Below are 19814 nucleotides of genomic sequence, written 5' to 3'. Positions count from 1 at the left end.
TAATGTTTTGTGTAATAAATGCTGTGAAATGTTCCATGACGTACATTTGACACCAGAAGAGTTTTGTGGATTCAGAAAGGCTGAAAAACCACTGATATAAGTAATATTTTTAGCAATAAATTCTCATTGAACAAAGTACCTGTAATATAAACATTAAGACAAGTTATACATTTATGCTGTTTAAGATAGTGTAGGAATGCTTTCAAGTTTATATTCTGTGGTTGGAGTTTTAAAGCATCTTATTTAAAAAACCTGTACACACATCATCCTCTATGTAGATTAAACAAATTCAACTGATCTTTGATGGTGACTAACAATTTCCTAAGCCTTTATTGAAAAACACAGTTTGTAAATCTTTTCAACCAGGAAATTAAAACTGAACTCTTGAGATTTGAAAGCTAAATTTGTATTTTATGACTATGCTGTGAAACATGTTAAGTTTTTGGAATATTTCTCATTCAAATAAATGAATGATTTGTTGCAACTAAAAGAACATGTACAGAAAGTGATATCCTGTTCAACATTTATTACTGGATTAATTTAAAACTTTCCACTGCTTGTGATGAGAGTGAAAACGAAGATACTTACAATGAAGTACGTTTCCTGTCAAACATCCAAGTAAATCTTCTATTTGACTAAAGCTGGTAAACACATTTGACTCTACTGTTGTTCAACAGAAAGTATGAGGACTTGTGATGCCAAAACTGGTTTTGATACCTATAGTGTGCAGAGCACAGATAACTTGAAAATTGTAGCTTTGTGATTAACAACAAAGAAACAATAAACACATCTAATATAAAACCATTTATTTATTTACATAAATTACACTTATGTATAAATATTTAAGTTTGTGAGATTGTAACCTTCAGATAATGGGTATTACCTGCATCATAACCTCATTTATTAATTCCTACAGGTAATGGCTGTTACTTGTGTCATAACCTGATTTATTCATTCCTACAGATAATGGCTGTTACTGGTATCATAACCTGATTTATTAATTCCTACAGATAATGGTTATTACCTGTATGGCACTCAGGAGCTTCAAACTATGATTGACAATACCTCACATTGTGAAAGTAAAGACAGAGTGGATAAACAGGAGGAGGAAAGTTTGGAACAGATCATCATAGTCTCACTTTGGTACTGGTGGTGAGTATTATGCTAGACAGTATTCTTGTGTTCAATGTAAGTTCATAACAGATCATCATAGTCTCACTTTGGTACTGGTGGTGAGTATTATGCTAGACAGTATTCTTGTATTCTATGCAAGTTCATAACAGATCATCATAGTCTCACTTTGGTACTGGTGGTGAGTATTATGCTAGACAGTATTCTTGTATTCTATGTAAGTTCATAACATTATTATTTTACGTTGGTACTGGTGGTGAGTATTATGCTAGACAGTATTGTATTCTATGTAAGTTCATAACAGATTATTATTATCTCACTTTGGTACTGGTGGTGAGTATTATGCTAGACAGTATTCTTGTGTTCAATGTAAGTTCATAACATTATTATCTTGCATTGGTACTGGTGGTGAGTATTATATCAGACAGTTTTCTTGTGTTTTTTTGGCAGTCATAAAATTCAATATTCTCCTCCTAATTAGGACTGTGTTGTCCATTGCTAAATATGATTACTTCTGTGTATGTTTTCTCATCATTTTGATGTAGAACTCATGATGTGTTTAGTTTTTCATGTATTCTGTGATGATAAATCATATAACCATTATATATAGCCATTACCTGTAGTGAAATGAATCTTTGAAATATTCAGTCAGGAATCTGAATAAATTTAATATTTTCTGTTAAGATAAAAGTAATCATTATAGAAAGTACCAAATATTTTGAGTACTGGAAGCTCAGGAAACAAGTTTTGTTTCAAAAGTGATAATTAACCTCTTAATGTTTCCTGCTGAACAAAAGTTATAGGGTTCTCCATCTTCTGTAGAATTTGTATTTGAAATATTGGTTTATTAACATTATGTAGAATGTCATAGGAGGCCAAGAAATTTTGTGGGTAATAACCAAGATTGTGGGTTGCGACCTATTGGTGGGTAGTAAGAAGTGTGAGTCACATTACCAGATACAACAAAATAGTTTTAAATTTTATAATTCTCTCTAAAATAGTGATCCTAAAATTAGTTTATGGAAGTAAAACAACAGTACAAGAGGTAAGAGCATTTCTAGACTTTACTGTAATATATTAGAAGCATATTCTCACCTCTCCCATTGATTATGAATCCCAGGAAATTACGTGGCTGCTCAGGTGGGTAACAAATGATTTGAGAAATTTTGGAAATGCTTAAAGTTTTAGCTGTTACAAACTTGAACCATTGATCTTAGCTTTCACTTAATATGTTTTTTAGAAAGGATTTTCTTCCTGGTAAGAATGAAAGAAAAGTTTGTTATTACAATACTATTTTAGAAAATTTCACAATAAAAAACATTCGACATTCTTAGTTTGTTTTTTAAGTTGTGTTGTTTAATAATATATTTCTTATGGTTTTTAAGGAAAGAAGTCTTAGTTATCAGTATTGGAACTTCTGTTATTGTTAATCTGTTGGTGACTCGTTACGTTCTGAAACGAATGCATGTGAAACTTCTTCAAGAATCTAGTGGTTCTGTAAGTACGAACTTTGACATTTTTTGGCTTTTTATTCATCATATTTGTAAGTACAGGTTAACCCTGAATATGTCAGTGAAATTTATTGTATACATGGTATTTTTCTTGTCACATAGATACTTGTTTGAAGCATAAGATCTCCTAATATTGTAAAGTCCAATTTAAATCTTTCTTGTTTTAAATTAGAATGAATTTCAGTTTCATTCTTAAATGATATCAATTATTTTTTAACCTGTAATTATGAACTTCTCTGTCCTCATAAGATATTTTGTTCCATTTTACTGTTTTTGATTTACCATCAGTTTTTCTCTTAATACATGAGGTTTTCACATGTCATATTGTTAACATGACAACATGCTATTGGACATTTCATTTAACTTTTGAAAACTCTTGTATATTTATTAATATAGGTGCACATAGAGAAATGTTTGAATTGGTTCCACAACATACGTCCTGTACCTCTCTATACATAACTTACAGCATATTATAATTACCATTTTCTTCTTAATAAACAACTGTTTTCTGTCTTTGCTACATGATTAATACAAAATATAAGTACAGGGGTAAAATATGTGTGTGTAATAGATAGATGTAGCATTTTTTTGTCCAGGAGCATAGAATGTCCATACAGTCACTTGTAAGATTAATGGAATAAAATAGATAAAAATTTTCTATCATCAAGTTTATTGCATTGTGTATATCAATGTTGACGTGGAAAAAAACAACATGGAACAGAGTAGGTGAACAATAGTAATAATCGATAAATATATTATATTGATAAGTTATTAAGTAAGACTAAAATTAGAGTCTATCTATGTATGATTATATTTTTATCAGGTGAAATATTGGAACCCTAAATTTTCCTTTGACAGGGTTATAAGTTTTTCTCACATTGGAGAAGTTATATATAAACATTCTCTTTGAAAAATCTTCATATTTCTGTAGAAAAGTACGGAAAGCCTACAGTACTTCACTTCTGCATCAAATGAAGAAAATTGTGAAACTGCAAAAAGTCCAGTGAATATTGAGACAGATAACTGTAAAAATCAGTTTGTATCACGGTAAGTTCAGCTCTCAATTTGTATGTTTGTATGAAGAATCTAGATTTAATTTAATTATGAAATATTGAAAGTTCTTTGAGGTACACAAGATATTCAGATTGCTTAGTAGTGATTTTAATTTATAATTTTTTTTTTTTAATTCTTTGAAAGATATTAAGAGAATGCAATGACTGAAACATGGTTTAAAATGTGTTCTCACTGGAGAGAACCTACTTTAAGTTTTATGTACCAACATAGTTTACATTGTTCCTGTCACATCAGAACCATGTATGTCCAAAGGCCCACTTTCCCATCCCTCGGTTTGGATTCCTGTACGTGGTGAGGGGACCTTCCAGGGAAGGTTCTGTTCTTTCAGTTTACCTCCTCTGGGATCTAAACATCCACCCATGTGTTTGCCGTGCATGGTGACCCATGAAGGGGAGGAGAGGATCCTGGTGGTTGAGGGGTCCAACCCTAACACACCATTTTGGCCTTGAATTCCTGTAGACGGGCAGCCTTTGGGTGGCCCCTTGGGTCAATCGGCTGATCCACTTGGGCTAGAGTCAACCAAGTACCAGTGTTGGAAGTTCTAAATGGGTGTTGTGGACATTGTATCTGATGCTGGTGTTTGGGTATAGTGCTCACGAAACCCTGTCATTGCTGCAATGTCCTTGCATGGCATTGTAGTGTGTCCCCTCGTAGGGCTCCATGGTGGGTGGGGTCAGTGGGTACCAAAATTTTCCTTTTCTCTATGGATCCTCCAACAAAAAATTTAAATAAAATAGTGAAAAAACAGTCAATAGGTAAACGACCACGTCTTGTTGAAGATTGCTGCTCAGAGTCTTCATCTGTAACACCTGTACCCCATTTTCTTATATTACATTCTCTTTCAGAAAAACCTTTAGGGCAAATGTCCCCCTTTTTTATTCAGAAGGGACTAGAGGGATTTGCTGGCTCTCCAAAGTCAGTAAAGAAGCTTCAATCTGGAGACATATTGGTTGAAACATCCACATCCCAATACAGTGAACTCTTCTTGAATTCAAAGGCAATTGGGGATGTACCTATTGAGGTTACCCCTCATTGTACCTTGAATTCATCACAAGGAGTTGTTATTGAGACAGATTTGAAGAACGTCCCTGAGTCAGAGATTCTCGCTGGTCTCTCCACTCGAGTTTCTGCAGTGAGGCACATCTCCACTCACAAAGACAGAGTTACACTGCTGACAAATGTCCTCGTTTTGACATTTACATCACCACGTGCACCTGCCACCATCAAGGCAGGTTATCTAATTTGCAGGGTACAGCCGTACATTCCAAACCCTCTTCAATGTTTCCAATGTCAGAGGTTCGGCCACTCAAAGGCATCCTGTTGTGGTTTTTTGACAAGTGCTTGTTGTGGTGGCAAGGACCACGATGCCTCTGAGTGTCACACGGATCCACATTGTGTCAACTGCAATGGTTCCCACCCTTCCTACTTTCGTTCTTGCCCAAAATGGTTGGAGGAAAAAGAGGTGCAGCGTTTGAAAATGACCCTTAACATTAGTTATCCTGAGGCTTGGAAATTGCTGTCCGCCACTCCATCTCGGACATATGTTGCTGCACTTCATTCCACAACTACAGTGGGAGTGCAGACAGGTCTCTCTGTACCTCCAAGAGAATTGTTTTCAAAACACATGAAAAGCCTTTTGACCTCCATGGTTAAAAAGGTTGATGAATCGACTTCTACACCCATCTCTGTTCCTCCAATACAGTCCAACAAATCTCAAGATCCACATCCTTTGGTTTCAAATACAGGTATTTCTTCTGATAAATCTTTTTCTCCAACCCACGATGCAAAACAATCATTCGTTTGCATCCTCAGTCACTGGAATCCCCTTCCAACAACAAAGACCTGCCCAATCGACCCAGGGCAGGATCCATGGAGGTCGATAGACCTCCTCTGAATAAGGACAGTAAGGAAAAAAGACGTGGTCATAAACAGAAGGGTTCTCCAGCCACTTTGCCTACCCATCATTACAAAATGGCCACCTTGATACAATGGAACTGTCGAGGTTTACGTTCTAATCTAGATGATATCAAAACACTGATTGCTTCCTACCATCCTGTGTGTTTTTCCTTACAAGAAACATTTCTAAAACCTGCTGATACAGTCACCATTCGGCAGTTTTCTCTGTACAGAAATTACAGGCTGTGTGATGGGTGAGTACATGGAGGGGTGGCACTATTGGTTGATCAGCATGTGATGCACCAGTGTGTAGTTTGTTTAACACTCAAATCACTGCATGCCACATTTTACTTTCCTGCCATTGTTACTACTCTCAACGACAGCACTATTTTAAACCTGTTCTGTCCCAGGGTTTGTCTGTAACATTGGACAATGTTATTGGTGATGGTGATACTGTCCACCCTGATAAAGTTTTGTTTTGTAATGGTCATTAATCTTTTTAACCTCATTTAAGTGTTTGATATTTATTCATTACACCTTTTTAATTGTGGTTCCCTTTTCAGAGTCTCAATCTCTCTAGTTCAATTTGACATTGTAAAATGGCCAGAACATTAAATAACTCGACACCAGGACTGGAAAGGCCAACTTCAGGTGACTAACACTGCTGTTTGAACTACCCGTTAGTCGTCTTGGCGAGTTGTTATTACACTTTTGCTGCATGTCATTTAACACTTTTATTACTTTACCCTTTGGTACTGGCCATAATGACACATAACCAGGACTGGAAAGACCAACTTCAGGTTACTGACGGTGGTTCTGGTACTTGCCTGTTAGTCTTCCTGGCGGGTTATGATCATTACCATTCTGCTACAGGAAATCCTTTACAACTTTGTAGACTGGATGTCAACATTGGTTTTATGCTTTTTCTGTTTTTCAATGATGTTTTGTTTTTACCTTTGTTTCTTTTTATGAATTTTAGTACATTTACTTTACTTTTACCTTTTTACTGGACATTTGGCGCAGATAGCCTAGCTGCTTTGTGCCATAAAACACTAAATCAATCAATCAATCAACCCACTTTCCCAGGTTTCTCAGAAAATTGTTTGAAATTGCAAAGATTTGTTCATATGAATGACAGTGTGTTGATAATGTTACAAACGTATTGTTTGTAATTAAAAGACGTGTAATTTTAACAGTGGAGCAATACACCTGAAGAACATTTTTGTGTAAAGTAGAAATCATTGTAAAATGGATTGCATGGTTTCAAAGGGAAAGTAACAATATTGTAAAAATCTTAGAGTAAATGACATGCATGGTGCATTCATGGGGAAGAAAAGGTTGTTTTATAAGGAATCTGTGTTAAAATAATATCTGAGAGAACGTAATCTAAGTAGCTGACAGAAAAAGCACTTATGAAACTCAAGCTTTATTTTTGAATTGTATATTTGTCCTATAATAAAGATTGAACCAGCAAAATTGCTTTTACAGAATGACTGTATTTAGTTTAGTTCTTGGTAAGTAAATCGACATCACCCAGTATCAAGTCACTTTCCCGAACACTACTGACCATATCTAAAATATAATTTAGAGACAGTTTAGCTGTAAATTTGTAGTCACTATTGCATTATAAACATCCATTGTTTCTCAGATTGTTTACAAAGGTTGTCAGTGGATCCAACAATTATTGAATTGCATTAGCTAGTACAATAAACTTGGTAGTTACTTTGAATTGAAAACAAAAAAGGTAAATCTTTAATAGTATGCTAGTTTTGTAGTTTTTATATCATGTCACTGGTAGTGTTTTGTTTAACTGGGTGTTCTAGTTTGCTAGTGATCAGCTAGCATTCTAATTGGTAAACTAAAATATTGCAGAAGCTCAAATTGATTTATTCAGTTATAGTTATTTATTAATTTTTTGTGGACAACAAATATTGTATGCATTACTTTGATACTAAAGGAAGGCCAAAGATTTGATGATTGGAAATTTCTGTTCCTTATTTCAGATATCTTACAGACTTTGAACCCATCCAGTGCTTAGGAAGGGGGGGTTATGGACTTGTGTTTGAGGCAAAGAATAAAATAGATGATTGTCATTATGCAGTTAAGAGAATATGTTTGCCTAACAAGTATGTATGTGAATAGTATTTTTGTGTACCAAAAATATTGGTTGAATAAAGACAAGAATAGTTTCCATTTGTAAGAGATTTTTTAAACAATGAAGTCTCATTAAACAAGATTGTGAAATTATTAAGGCATAAAGTTTAGCTACTGAAACATGGAGAGTCTTTGACTAGTTTTTTCTTCCATAACTCTTTAATGTTCAAAGGATTGTTTTGTAATTAATACAAACATATGTATATAAAGTTAAAAAAATAATTTTTTTGGTATTTTAAACTGCTGAATCTTGAATAATTGTTTTTTTCAATTGTATTTAATGGAGATTCTTGGGCTAGAGAACTCCTGAATATAAAAATATATAAACTCTTAACTTTGTTTGTCAATGTTTAAAGGAAGGAGGCCAGAGAGAAGGTTATGAGAGAGGTTAAAGCTCTTGCAAAACTTGATCACCCTGGTATTGTTAGATACTTCAATGCTTGGATGGAATGTCCTCCACCTGGATGGCAAGAACAACCTAATTTTCAATGTGACCACAGGTATAACTATATTGTTTCAGTACTGCACGTGGGTAACATGTGTAGTAGGTAGTGACATTTACTAATACTTTGAATAATGCCCAAAAAACTGAATACATGTATTTACTGTAAGTTACTTTAACCCTCTGTTTGTAGGCTTGCCCTGTACTCTCAAATTTAACCCCAAATGCATGATTGGGAATCAGAGTGAACTTGTCATGACTTTTAGAGGATTACAATCAAATATTGGTTAAGCTTCTGTTTTTTTAATTTATGTATGTGAATACACTTGGCTTAAAAATTTAGTTTATAATTCAAACTTAAGTGTGTTTTGATTTTTTAGTTTAAAAATGAAATACTTTCAATAAATTCTCCATCTTCACCTGTATGTCACATGATGTTTCTCTGCTCTGAACTCTTTTCAGATATTCTTTCTTTCATTATATGCATTTCAGAATGTCCACCAATTACAGATATTGACAATTCAAAATTTTAAATAAGAACCTCCTGCCTTATTTTCTGAGTTACCAATAAACTCACTGCAGAAGCTGGTTTCAGAATGTCCACCAGTCAGAGGTATTGACAAGTGAGAATTTCAATAAAAACCTCCAACCTTTATTTTCTGAGTTTATCGATAAGCTCACGACAGAAGCCTTTCCCAATTCTTCATGCTTTTGAAATCACTTGTGTACTCGTTTGTGTTAGCACTTGTTTATAACCAGTTAGAGAGGCCATTTTATGAAATACATGATTGACATCTGTATTCTACTTTGGTGAAAAGATTTGCCTTCCCAAGCAAGTTTTATTGTGCAAAGACTGAAGTCCGTGCTCTGTTAAGTAATGAAATGTTTTAAATGTGAAGGGTGGGTCCACTTCTTCAGTTATCTCCAGAACCTAAGATATATTTTATAATCTCACATTGTAGCTTGTACCCTGGGATCTTTTCACTTGATGCAGCATTTTTTGTTTAATTTGTTTTTGTTTTGGCTTATTTTTGAGTTAAAATAACAAATATATAATCTTTTTAAGGTAACAATTATGTTAAAATTCAAAACTTAGTGTATTATTTTTAAGTCATTTTTGCCCTGAGTAACCTCATATTTTATTTGTTCTAAATTCTCTTCACTCTAAGTGATTTATTGCTTTGTGTAGCAGTTAATCATTGTTCAAACATGAATAAAACAATAAAAGTAAATGAAAATGTAGACTTATGAGCTGTTTAAGATAACACTAATTTTCTCTTAGTGTGCAGTCATTATAGACAAAAAGTCTGGGGGTGTTAGATTTATTTTCTCTTTACAGTGGTTACAAGGTCAGTCAAACAAAACTAAAATATAAAGTTTTTAGGACATTCTTGAGCATGTGCAAATGGAATGTCAATTGTAAGTCAATAGTTTGTTTTATTTCAATGTTGTTTTGTAGTAAAATATAAAATCTTCAGTAACACCATGTTACTAACATGTATCGCAATATTACAACAGTTATTACTTTAATATTACAGCAAATGTAAATAATTTATTTTCAGAAAATAATGACACATCTCAATCAAAAATACAGAACATTTCAAAGTGAGGTATACCTCATTAGAAAGATATTTGCTTTTGACAAACCATCAAATTGTATATCCCTTTTTATATTCCAAGTTACTTCAGTTGTAAGGTAAAAGACTTGAAATAAAGTAAAACCAAGCTATAGATTGTGTGTATTTGATATCAATATGGTGCTATAAAATGTGTATATTTTGTATCTTAATGAAAAGAGTTCATTTCATAATCCCACGAGTATTTTTACTTCATTTGTATTTTCTAAGAATACAATATGTAACAGGTATTTTGTAATCAAACTTGTATGTCTGTTGTCCATATTAATTTTAAACCTTTGATGTAAAATAGTGAAGATCATATTAAATGTGTTAAGAACAAAAGTTCCTTACTACATTCATTTAATTTTTGTTTTAAAAAATGAATATGGAATACTTTTCAGTACAATTTTTTATGAAAGATTGTGACTGTGATATTACTTTTTACAGTAATGCTCATATCAGCACATTTTTGAACATTTCAGTGAAAGGTTTACATCTACATCGTTCAATTCTGTTGATTCAGACCTCCAACCCAAAAAGAATAAGACAAAAGAGACCAACCCTTTGAAACCCTTCACTATATCAGCTGAAAATAAAACTATGGGTTTTTCATTTTCTAATCACAGCAAAGAAGGAACTGAGTTGATTAACCTGCGAAATGACCTTTCCCGAAAGCACGTGGAAATTTCAACGACACAGGGATCGTTTGACATTGTCTTCGACGAATGTGCTTTTGATTGTGGTGGTGCCTTGTATAAAGAATGCTCAATCTCATCTGTTGAAGGTAAACAAGACTGTTTGCCTTTTCAGAACTATCAGGATTTGTTCCCTCTGGACTCCTCTGTAAAGTGTGAAGGTACTAGCCACAGTAATTCTCATAAAAGCATTGAAGAGGAGCAGACAGAAAGTGGTATCAGTTCCATTTCAAATGAAAAACAGACTAATAAAAATTTGAAGAATAGATCATGTGATAAACAAAGTAGGCCTAGCAAACTTGAGGTGAAGACTAGAGGTGAGAATTCAAAAGAGCCACACCCTAGAAGATTATTCCTATACATTCAGGTAAGTTGCTATTACAGTGTGGAGAAAAAGTATGTCATTAATCTTTGATGTTAACTCTCAAATACCTTTATCTGTTTCTGTACTGCTCACAGCAGGTCAGCTCCATGTTTCATCATATTAGATCATTTCATGGGTTAGATGGATCCATGTTGCAGTGTATCAGATAATTTAATGAGTTAGATGGGCTCTACATTGCATTACATTGGATAATTTTATGGGATTGCCTGTTAAGCATTTAATATAAAGAACTGTTTTGTATATGTATGTGTGTACGAGCGCGTGCGCGCATGCACACACACACACACACACACAGACAGACAGAGAGAGAATATAAATACTGAAGAGTTGCATAAAATAAAATCAAAAGTAAGTACTGTGTTAAAAACAGCAGATCCAAATAATTAATAACCATTAGTCAGTGGTTTGGATTTGCTATGTAATGCAGTCCTTCCTTATGATTGTAGACCTGGCATGGCCAGGTGGTTAAAGCACAAGACTAGTAATCCGAGGATTGTGAGTTCGAATCCCCTGTCGCACCAAAGATACTCGGCCTTTCAGCCGTGGGAGCATTATAATGTGACAGTCAATCCCACAATTTGTTGATAAAAGAGTAGCCCAAGAGATGGCAGTGGGTGATGATGACTAGTTGCCTTCCCTCAAGTCTTCACTGCTAAATTAGGGACTGCTAGCACAGATAGCCCTCGTGTAGTTTTGTGCAAAATTCAAAACAAACCAAACCTTTTGATTTTGTTTTAATTGACTTCAGTATAAATATTTTCTCTCTCATAAGTAAACAAGGAGATTCTAATTAGTAGGATTGACTGCAATATTGGTGGTACATACCTTTTGTACATTTATTTGTGATTCATAGGAAAGTCATGGACCTACCAACAATTTATGTAATTAAACTTATGTTTAGGTTTGGTGACAAGGACTTGCTAATTGTAGGGTTAAAAACACGAGCAACACAGGTGCAATAAATTTTGAAGTAACTTTCTATATTTAATTGTATAAAAGCATCGTATCTCACTTGAAGTAGCAAAATAACTCAGATTTGTAACTAATATTTTTTATATGCAGCTAGTTTTAAAAGTTTGTCATTAAGAAAAACAACAGAGAAAGTTGAAGTTTCATTTGATATTGTTGCTTAATAGTATTCATTTAATATATTACTTAACAAACTCGTCAATATAAACTAATCAGTCATAAGACACTAAGCAAACATGTTTTCATATAAAAATATGAACTAATATCATTATGAGAAAGGAAATATTTTTAAACAGAATTTGTATTAACTTTAATACAAACACTTACTTGTAGTTTCTGTTGCCATCATTTTAAAGCCTTAAAGTAGTTTTATATTAGCTAAAGAACTCGGTGTTTCAAGAGTGATCAGAAACTTGTAACTCATCAGTTGTCTAGTCACTTTATTTCAATGAGAACTTGTTTATATTTTTAGCTGTAGCATAGGAGCTCATATTTCTGCCATACCTTGATTGATTTAAGATCTAATTACAGTTTTTGACTCAGGAGGTCAAATGCTATTGATTGATGTATCTTATCATGCCCAAGGTTTTGTAGATTAACTTACTGTAATCCTGAATAAAATTATTTTAATTTGAAAATAGGCTAGTAGAGACTGTGATAAGTAATAAAACTGAATTGGATATACATGTGCCTAAAAATTTAGCCAATAAAAAGGGAAAAAAGATCTTACAGATTAATTTGCTCTAATCCTACCTAAAAAAAATTTGAAGTTCTATGACTATTGAGGATTTCCTCTTGTTAAATGTATGAACGTAAGAGTTAGCTTAGGAAGACAGTAATGTTTTTTTTCACAAGAACAAAGATCTCTTAGATATTGTAAATATAATTTGTAGTTCAATTTTTAAACTTCTTCATGATGTTTAATAAAATTTAAAAAATGTTCTGTTATAAATATTTTAAATAATTACAGATAATATAATTCCAACTACCATATTGCATTTCAGTGCTAGGCCTAATAATAAACGAACATCAGGCAAATGTTAAACTTTAAGCATTAAATGTATGTATTTTTAAAATTATTTTGTAGGTGTCTTGAAAGATAATTGTGCTAAAAATTTATAAACTTTCTAAACTTGGGCTTTGTTTAAAATTTGTTCAAATTCTAACCATCCTAGTTTGTAGCTTATATCTAGATATGTTAGTAATAAGAAAGGTAGAATTTATACATATATTACAGGCATGCAGTTTTTAGGTTTTGTTACAATTACAGTTTCTTAATTAAATGTTGTTGATTTAAAGGTATACTTTTTTATGAGAAAGAGATAGTTGAATTGAAAGAACATTTCTCATTTATAAACTTTTATATCAAAGGAATAAGTTGTATGGTAGTAATGTTAAAACAAAAAAAAAAGAAATGTTTACTTGGACATTCTGATATGGTGCCATGAACCATTGAAATATGTACATTTATCCTGATTAAAAATGTGAATATGATTACTGATGAGTTTTCAAACAAACAATTTATTAATGTTACAACCACTAATTCATTAATCTTCAAGGTGATGTATATTTAGTTTCTTTTTTTTTTTCACAAGTAATAATAAAGTTAGACTGATCATTTGGTAGTGTCATGTTTTAAATTCTTTTTGTGATTGATTTTGTTTGCAAAAGATAGAGTATTCACCAGATTAAAATTTCATTGAATTTTGTTATAATTTGTATAATAAACAATACTTATTTATCCAGAATTTAAATTATTTCCAATTTTGTCTCAGGGGAAAAAAGGATATATATATATATATATATATATATATATAGAGAGAGAGAGAGAGAATTACATTTCTTGAGCATACTATACTTATGTAAATGGTTCAAGAATTGTTTTTAATGTTTATAATATATGCAATTGTGACAAGAACTGTTCATCTACACTAGGATATTTTTTTAATTTATGGCTAGGAATGTATGAAACTAATGTACTTCTAAATAAGAATTTTAAAGTATGGTATTCAATTGTACTGACTAAGTTTAGGATAGCTACAAATGAAATATAAACACATTTTCAAATTTCATTTATTTAAAATCTTAAATTTATAATTATTAGCATGCTAAGCCTCTCTTGCTCTCACATGCATGCACGTATATATTTTCTTATAGATGCAGTTATGCCAGAAAGAGAGTTTGAAAGACTGGATGAAAGCAAATACTGAAAGAGACCGTGAAAATATTTTAGATATTTTTGATCAGATAGTAGATGCTGTGCAGTATGTGCACGAGAGAGGACTCATGCATCGAGATTTAAAGGTAAGAAAGTATTCATTTTATAGACTCTTACAAATTTGTGATACATTATGGGAAACTCCAATAGAAGATATTTATATTTTTCTTCTAAATGTTTGTCTATTGAAATTTAATGTTCAGCATTTACATTTGTAGTGGCTTGTGTGGCATGTATGAGCATTTTGTTATTCTTCAAAACTATTCTATAATGTTAATCAATTAGAAACTAGCTTTGTAGAGAAGGTTTTTAACACCATGCAGGACTACAGGTAGAATACTACATTCTATCAAATTTAAATTCTTGTGTATCATGGGGGAGCTACTTGTTATTTCCACTATTTCTATTTGCAGGGACTTAATGAATGTATTTCGATGATATTTTATGCTGAAACCATTGATGTATGGTTTGTAGGACTCTTCTGTAATCAAATATAAATAATTTTGATATTTCATTGAATTTGATTTCTTGGAAATAAATAATACTGGTCATGAAAGGTTATACTATATCAGTTAATTTTTATATAAAGATGCTGGACAGCTCTATGATGTTCAATTTGGGAGAAAAGTTTTAGCGATATGTTTCTTGGTGACGAAAATGTTCTGTTTAGCAACTTTGTAAAATGTGTATGGATGAGCTATTTACAATTGAGACAAGCACTTCTCCAGTGCTTTAAGATATTACTAGTAGCACAGGTTAACATTGCAGTGTTACATTAATACATTTTATGAATCTAAAATTTTGTTAATGCATAATTTTTGTTTTCAAAAGAGTGAGGTTGTAATTTGTTAACCGGAAAATTTTGTTAGTTTCCTTTCTTAAAACAAAATTAATATGAGTAAGAGTATTTTTAATCTTGGGAAATGTAATTCTAGAAAGTTAAAACAAGAAATCAATCCTGTGCCCAGATGGCACCTATGGCCTGTTTTTGACTCTGGTTTCAGTACCATAAAGACCTATGAAAGTGGTGATATACAGAGCTTGGATGGGATGACAGTCCATCGAGGCTAATCTTCAGCTACCCAATTTATAGCTGGGTAGACTGAAGCTGTTGTGGTAAGTGGTCCTGTTCGAGAGCACGATGATGCATGGGGAAAGCTTTGAACTCACAACTTTTTGTGTACACATCCATAGTATTCTTTGATTATAGAAATTGCTTTTATTACAATACTTCAAATGTAATGGAAAGTGTGAGGATGTTAACAAAAAATTGATTTACTTCACAGATTTCACAACATTTTATAATAGCTCAGATTTTTGTCAGTTACTTTGATAGCTATCATGGGTGTGGACTTTATTTTCTGCAATGGGTAATCGTGGTTGTTTAAGTCTGAAAATGAGACACAGACATCTCAGAATCTAATGTTCCTTCTCAGCCATATTTCTAATAAGTGTTTATTTCGTTGTTATGACTGTCACCATCGTGGTCTCTGCTAGTGAGCTATTATACACTGTTTTTGTTAGAAACTCATACTGGGTCAGCTAAACATTTGAAGTAATTAATACTACGCAGTTCTTTTGACACTTGTTTTGAAAAGGACCAGGGTATTAATACATTATAAAAATATAATAAATATCCTCCTTAATATTTCAGATAATTTGTAAAAGTAACAAGAAATAACATCAGTTACTTTCATTATGTTTCTGTCCTTTTTCTCCAGCCTTCCAACATATTTTTCTCCATGGATGGAATTGTAAAGATTGGAGACTTTGGCCTAGTGACAGGAATGGCAGAAAGTGGTCTTCACACACCAGCTGGAAACAATAATAATACAAAGGACAGCTTTAATCAGAAACATACAGATCAAGTTGGCACCCACTTGTACATGAGTCCAGAACAGGTACTTCCTGGTATAACTTGCTTAGATAACATCCACTTGTTTTAACAACTCATTAACAGCCAGTGGTGAAGTAATAAACTGTCAAAAGGATTAAACACTAATGAGATATTAGTTTTCTTATTGTATTTTGGTTGTTTTTTTCAGTGCAAGTGATGTAAAACAAAAGTATGTAATATATTTAAGTGAAATAACAGACTCTACTGTCATTAAAAATGTTTACCTAAACAAAATACTTATGAAATTGGTCATATTTCAGATGACTGGCCAGAACTACAACTTCAAAGTTGACATTTTTTCCCTCGGTTTAATTTTTTTTGAACTACTTATGACATTTCCAACTCAGATGGAACGTATTAAGGTAAGTTAGAAATGTTAGTTTTATTTGCTCATGGTTTTAGTTGTTTTTTGTATCTGTATATGGATTATAAAAATAAGTACAAAACACCAGATATTTAGTCTATGATTGGCTGTATCGAGACATTTGTGTTACTTTTCAATTTCTTTCTTTTTTAATACATAGATTTTACTGAAAGTGAAGGAACAGGACTTTCCTGAAACATTCATCACTGAATATCATGAAGAGGTCAGAATAATACATGGTTCATTGTGTATTCCAAGTAATTATTGGGTGTTTCAGATTTTGTTGGATTATAAATAAATGATTCCATATATTTATTGTAAGATAACTTTGAGATCTGTGGAAAGTTACTTCATCTGTTTTTGAAAATTTCTATTAAGTATAGAGTAATACGTCAAAGTATAAACTTCAATACTAGAATAAAACCTGGAACGTATTATGTTTTGCTAGTTTCTGTGTTTGTAGTGTATCCATTTCTACTTAATTTTTGTAACAAACTTAATTTTCACCATTAACAATGGAACAAGAACTTGTTTTTTTTACAACCAAGTTTGTGTTTTGATTGAAAAATAGTAGTAAATGTAACAATATATTTATGATAACCCATAGAAAATCAAAAACTATTGAATGTCTTTTATATTAACTTAAAAATGAATATGTAATTGCTGTTTTTTTAAATATTTTCAAATAAATTTTCAAGCTATTAATTTAAAATGCTTTTCAGTTCATTTACTATGCATTTATGTAATGATTCACAGTTTGTAGAACATCTGTCTTAGCATTTGACAGTTAGCTGGAAGGACTTTATGTATGTATTCAACAGATGTTGAGATTCCATGTTTATCTTAGGTTACAAGATAATTTGTAAAATTGGTTTACCCCTGTATTTATGATTTGATATATTCCATCATCCTTCATGTTCCTGTGGTTTTTCTAAACATCTTTCTAGTGTCATGATATTTTGAATATGACTTCACTGCATATTTTGTTTTGCTTGTGGTAATAAATGTAAATGTTGTGTGTCTGCTAATGGCAATCTAGATAGGGTTACACATAGGGCTTGCAAGAAGTTTTGTTCTTTGAAGATGGAAAACTGCTTCGAAAAGAATTGGCTAATTAGTTTACTCAATATTCATTGTTACACAGATGTTTGATAAACAAGTAATTGACTTGTGTGCATTTCTTGCATTGCTGGTGTTTGTGGTTAATATCTATTCTTATATATGTTACCGATACTTTGTATATAGAGACTTTAAATGTAGTCTGTGATGTTTTTGCTATTGGAACCAACAGTCTTTGAAATTAAAGGATAAATTAGGAGAAGTGGGAAGGACCTCAGTTTACATGATCTTTATCACAAATTTAAGAACTGGTAGCTTCTGGTGGTCAGCATTTAAACTTTTATTAAACTTTTTACTCTTTTGGTGGTCAGCATTTAAACTTTTATTAAACTTTTTACTCTTTTGGTGGTCAGCATTTAAACTTTTATTAAACTTTTTACTCTTCTGGTGGTCAGCATTTAAACTTTTTACTCTTCTGGTGACTTGTTTTTTTCTGAGCAATAATGTGAAGACTATTCTACACAAAACTAAAACTTCACTGAATCTATTAATTCTGTCAGGACTTCATCAACACAAAACTGAAATTTGATTGATGTATCTAGTAATTCAGTCAGGACTTCATCGACACAAAACCTGAAATTTGACTGATGTATCTAGTAATTCAGTCAGGACTTTATAGACACAAAACCTGAAATTTGACTGACATATCTGGTAATTCAGTCAGGACTTCATAGACACAAAACCTGAAATTTGACTGACGTATCTGGTAATTCAGTCAGGACTTCATAGACACAAAACCTGAAATTTGACTGACGTATCTGGTAATTCAGTCAGGACTTCATAGACACAAAACCTGAAATTTGACTGACGTATCTGGTAATTCAGTCAGGACTTCATAGACACAAAACCTGAAATTTGACTGACGTATCTGGTAGTTCAGTCAAGACTTCATCGACACAAAACCTGAAATTTGACTGACGTATCTGGTAGTTCAGTCAAGACTTCATCGACACAAAACCTGAAATTTGACTGACGTATCTGGTAGTTCAGTCAAGACTTCATCGACACAAAACCTGAAATTTGACTGACGTATCTGGTAGTTCAGTCAAGACTTCATCGACACAAAACCTGAAATTTGACTGACGTATCTGGTAGTTCAGTCAAGACTTCATCGACACAAAACCTGAAATTTGACTGACGTATCTGGTAGTTCAGTCAAGACTTCATCGACACAAAACCTGAAATTTGACTGACGTATCTGGTAGTTCAGTCAAGACTTCATCGACACAAAACCTGAAATTTGACTGACGTATCTAGTAATTCTGTCAGGACTTCGTCAACACAAAACTGAAACTTGACTGATTTACCTAGTAGTTCATACTAATAAACATGGTAGTGGTCAGAATTTACATTTTCTAAGTATGTAATGTTTCTTGTTCTATATACTTTTTAAGTAATTGCAATTATCTTCAGCTGCTTCAAATTATTTAAGAATTATATACAAGACTAACATATTTCAAATTACTAAAACTTCATTATAAAGTATGTTATTTTTGTGCCTTAATGTAATGGAATGTAAATTAAAATCTCTAAAAACTTATTTTAATAGCACAATCTGATTCTGAACAAAATATACACTAAGTAACCCATTAATGAGTTTATTTTAATTATTAATTTACTGTTAATAATAGACTGCATCTTAATTTTATTCAGAAGTCTGAATATTTAAGAACCTTAGACATTTATTATTTTGCCATTGGTATGGATCAGATAAGACAAAAAGAAACAGTGGTGTATGGTCACAACAACTGTTTTATTGTCCCATTGCAGTCTTGCTTCTGTGAGTGCTTGAATGGTTGGAAAATATGTGGACAGCCATTTGATATCAACACCAACCACACATGAAAACTGTCATCACTGTAGTTTTTAATGTTGGGAACTTTATTGTAAACTTGAAAATAGACAATATGGTAGAAGTTAATCAAATTAATTGGCTTAAAGGGAGTGCTGTAGGTTTAGTTCATCTTTTGTCTTATCAGAGCTGTACTACAATCTAGTTATGACCAGGTGGTGAAGGGCACTTGACTCGTGATCTGAGTGTCCGGGGTTCAAATCTCCGTCACACCAAACATGCTTGTCCTTTCGTCTGTAGGGGCATTATAATGTAACAGTTAATCCCACTATTTGTTGGTAAAAGAGTAGCCCAAGCATTTGGATGGGTAGTAATGACTAGCTGCTTTCCTTCTAGTCTTACACTGCTAAATTAGGGAGAGCTAGCACAGATGGTTCTTGTGCAGCTTTGCATGAAATTCTAAGCAAAGTCTAGTTGTGATGGTAAACTTTGTAATATTTAAGATTTAAGTTAGCTGTTCAGTTAATAGAATCTATAAATTTAGCAAG

General features: G+C 32.5%; 1 protein-coding gene across 1 annotated transcript in view; it reads left to right on the top strand.

Moving 5' to 3' along the window:
• The window catches only part of PEK (pancreatic eIF-2alpha kinase), a 41969-nt gene that overhangs the window by 17889 nt on the left and 4266 nt on the right, over positions 1 to 19814 (top strand). Inside the window, exons 9-18 of the mRNA XM_076512811.1 lie at positions 1011 to 1152; positions 2517 to 2628; positions 3574 to 3689; positions 7616 to 7738; positions 8123 to 8266; positions 10310 to 10889; positions 14034 to 14180; positions 15816 to 15995; positions 16252 to 16353; positions 16516 to 16578. Of these exons, the coding sequence (XP_076368926.1) occupies positions 1011 to 1152; positions 2517 to 2628; positions 3574 to 3689; positions 7616 to 7738; positions 8123 to 8266; positions 10310 to 10889; positions 14034 to 14180; positions 15816 to 15995; positions 16252 to 16353; positions 16516 to 16578 (1709 nt within the window). The remainder of the gene's footprint in view (positions 1 to 1010; positions 1153 to 2516; positions 2629 to 3573; positions 3690 to 7615; positions 7739 to 8122; positions 8267 to 10309; positions 10890 to 14033; positions 14181 to 15815; positions 15996 to 16251; positions 16354 to 16515; positions 16579 to 19814) is intronic.

Source organism: Tachypleus tridentatus, chromosome 7 (assembly GCF_004210375.1).
Source record: "Tachypleus tridentatus isolate NWPU-2018 chromosome 7, ASM421037v1, whole genome shotgun sequence".
NCBI lineage: Eukaryota > Metazoa > Arthropoda > Merostomata > Xiphosura > Limulidae > Tachypleus > Tachypleus tridentatus.
This window is presented reverse-complemented; position numbering and strand designations above follow the sequence as displayed.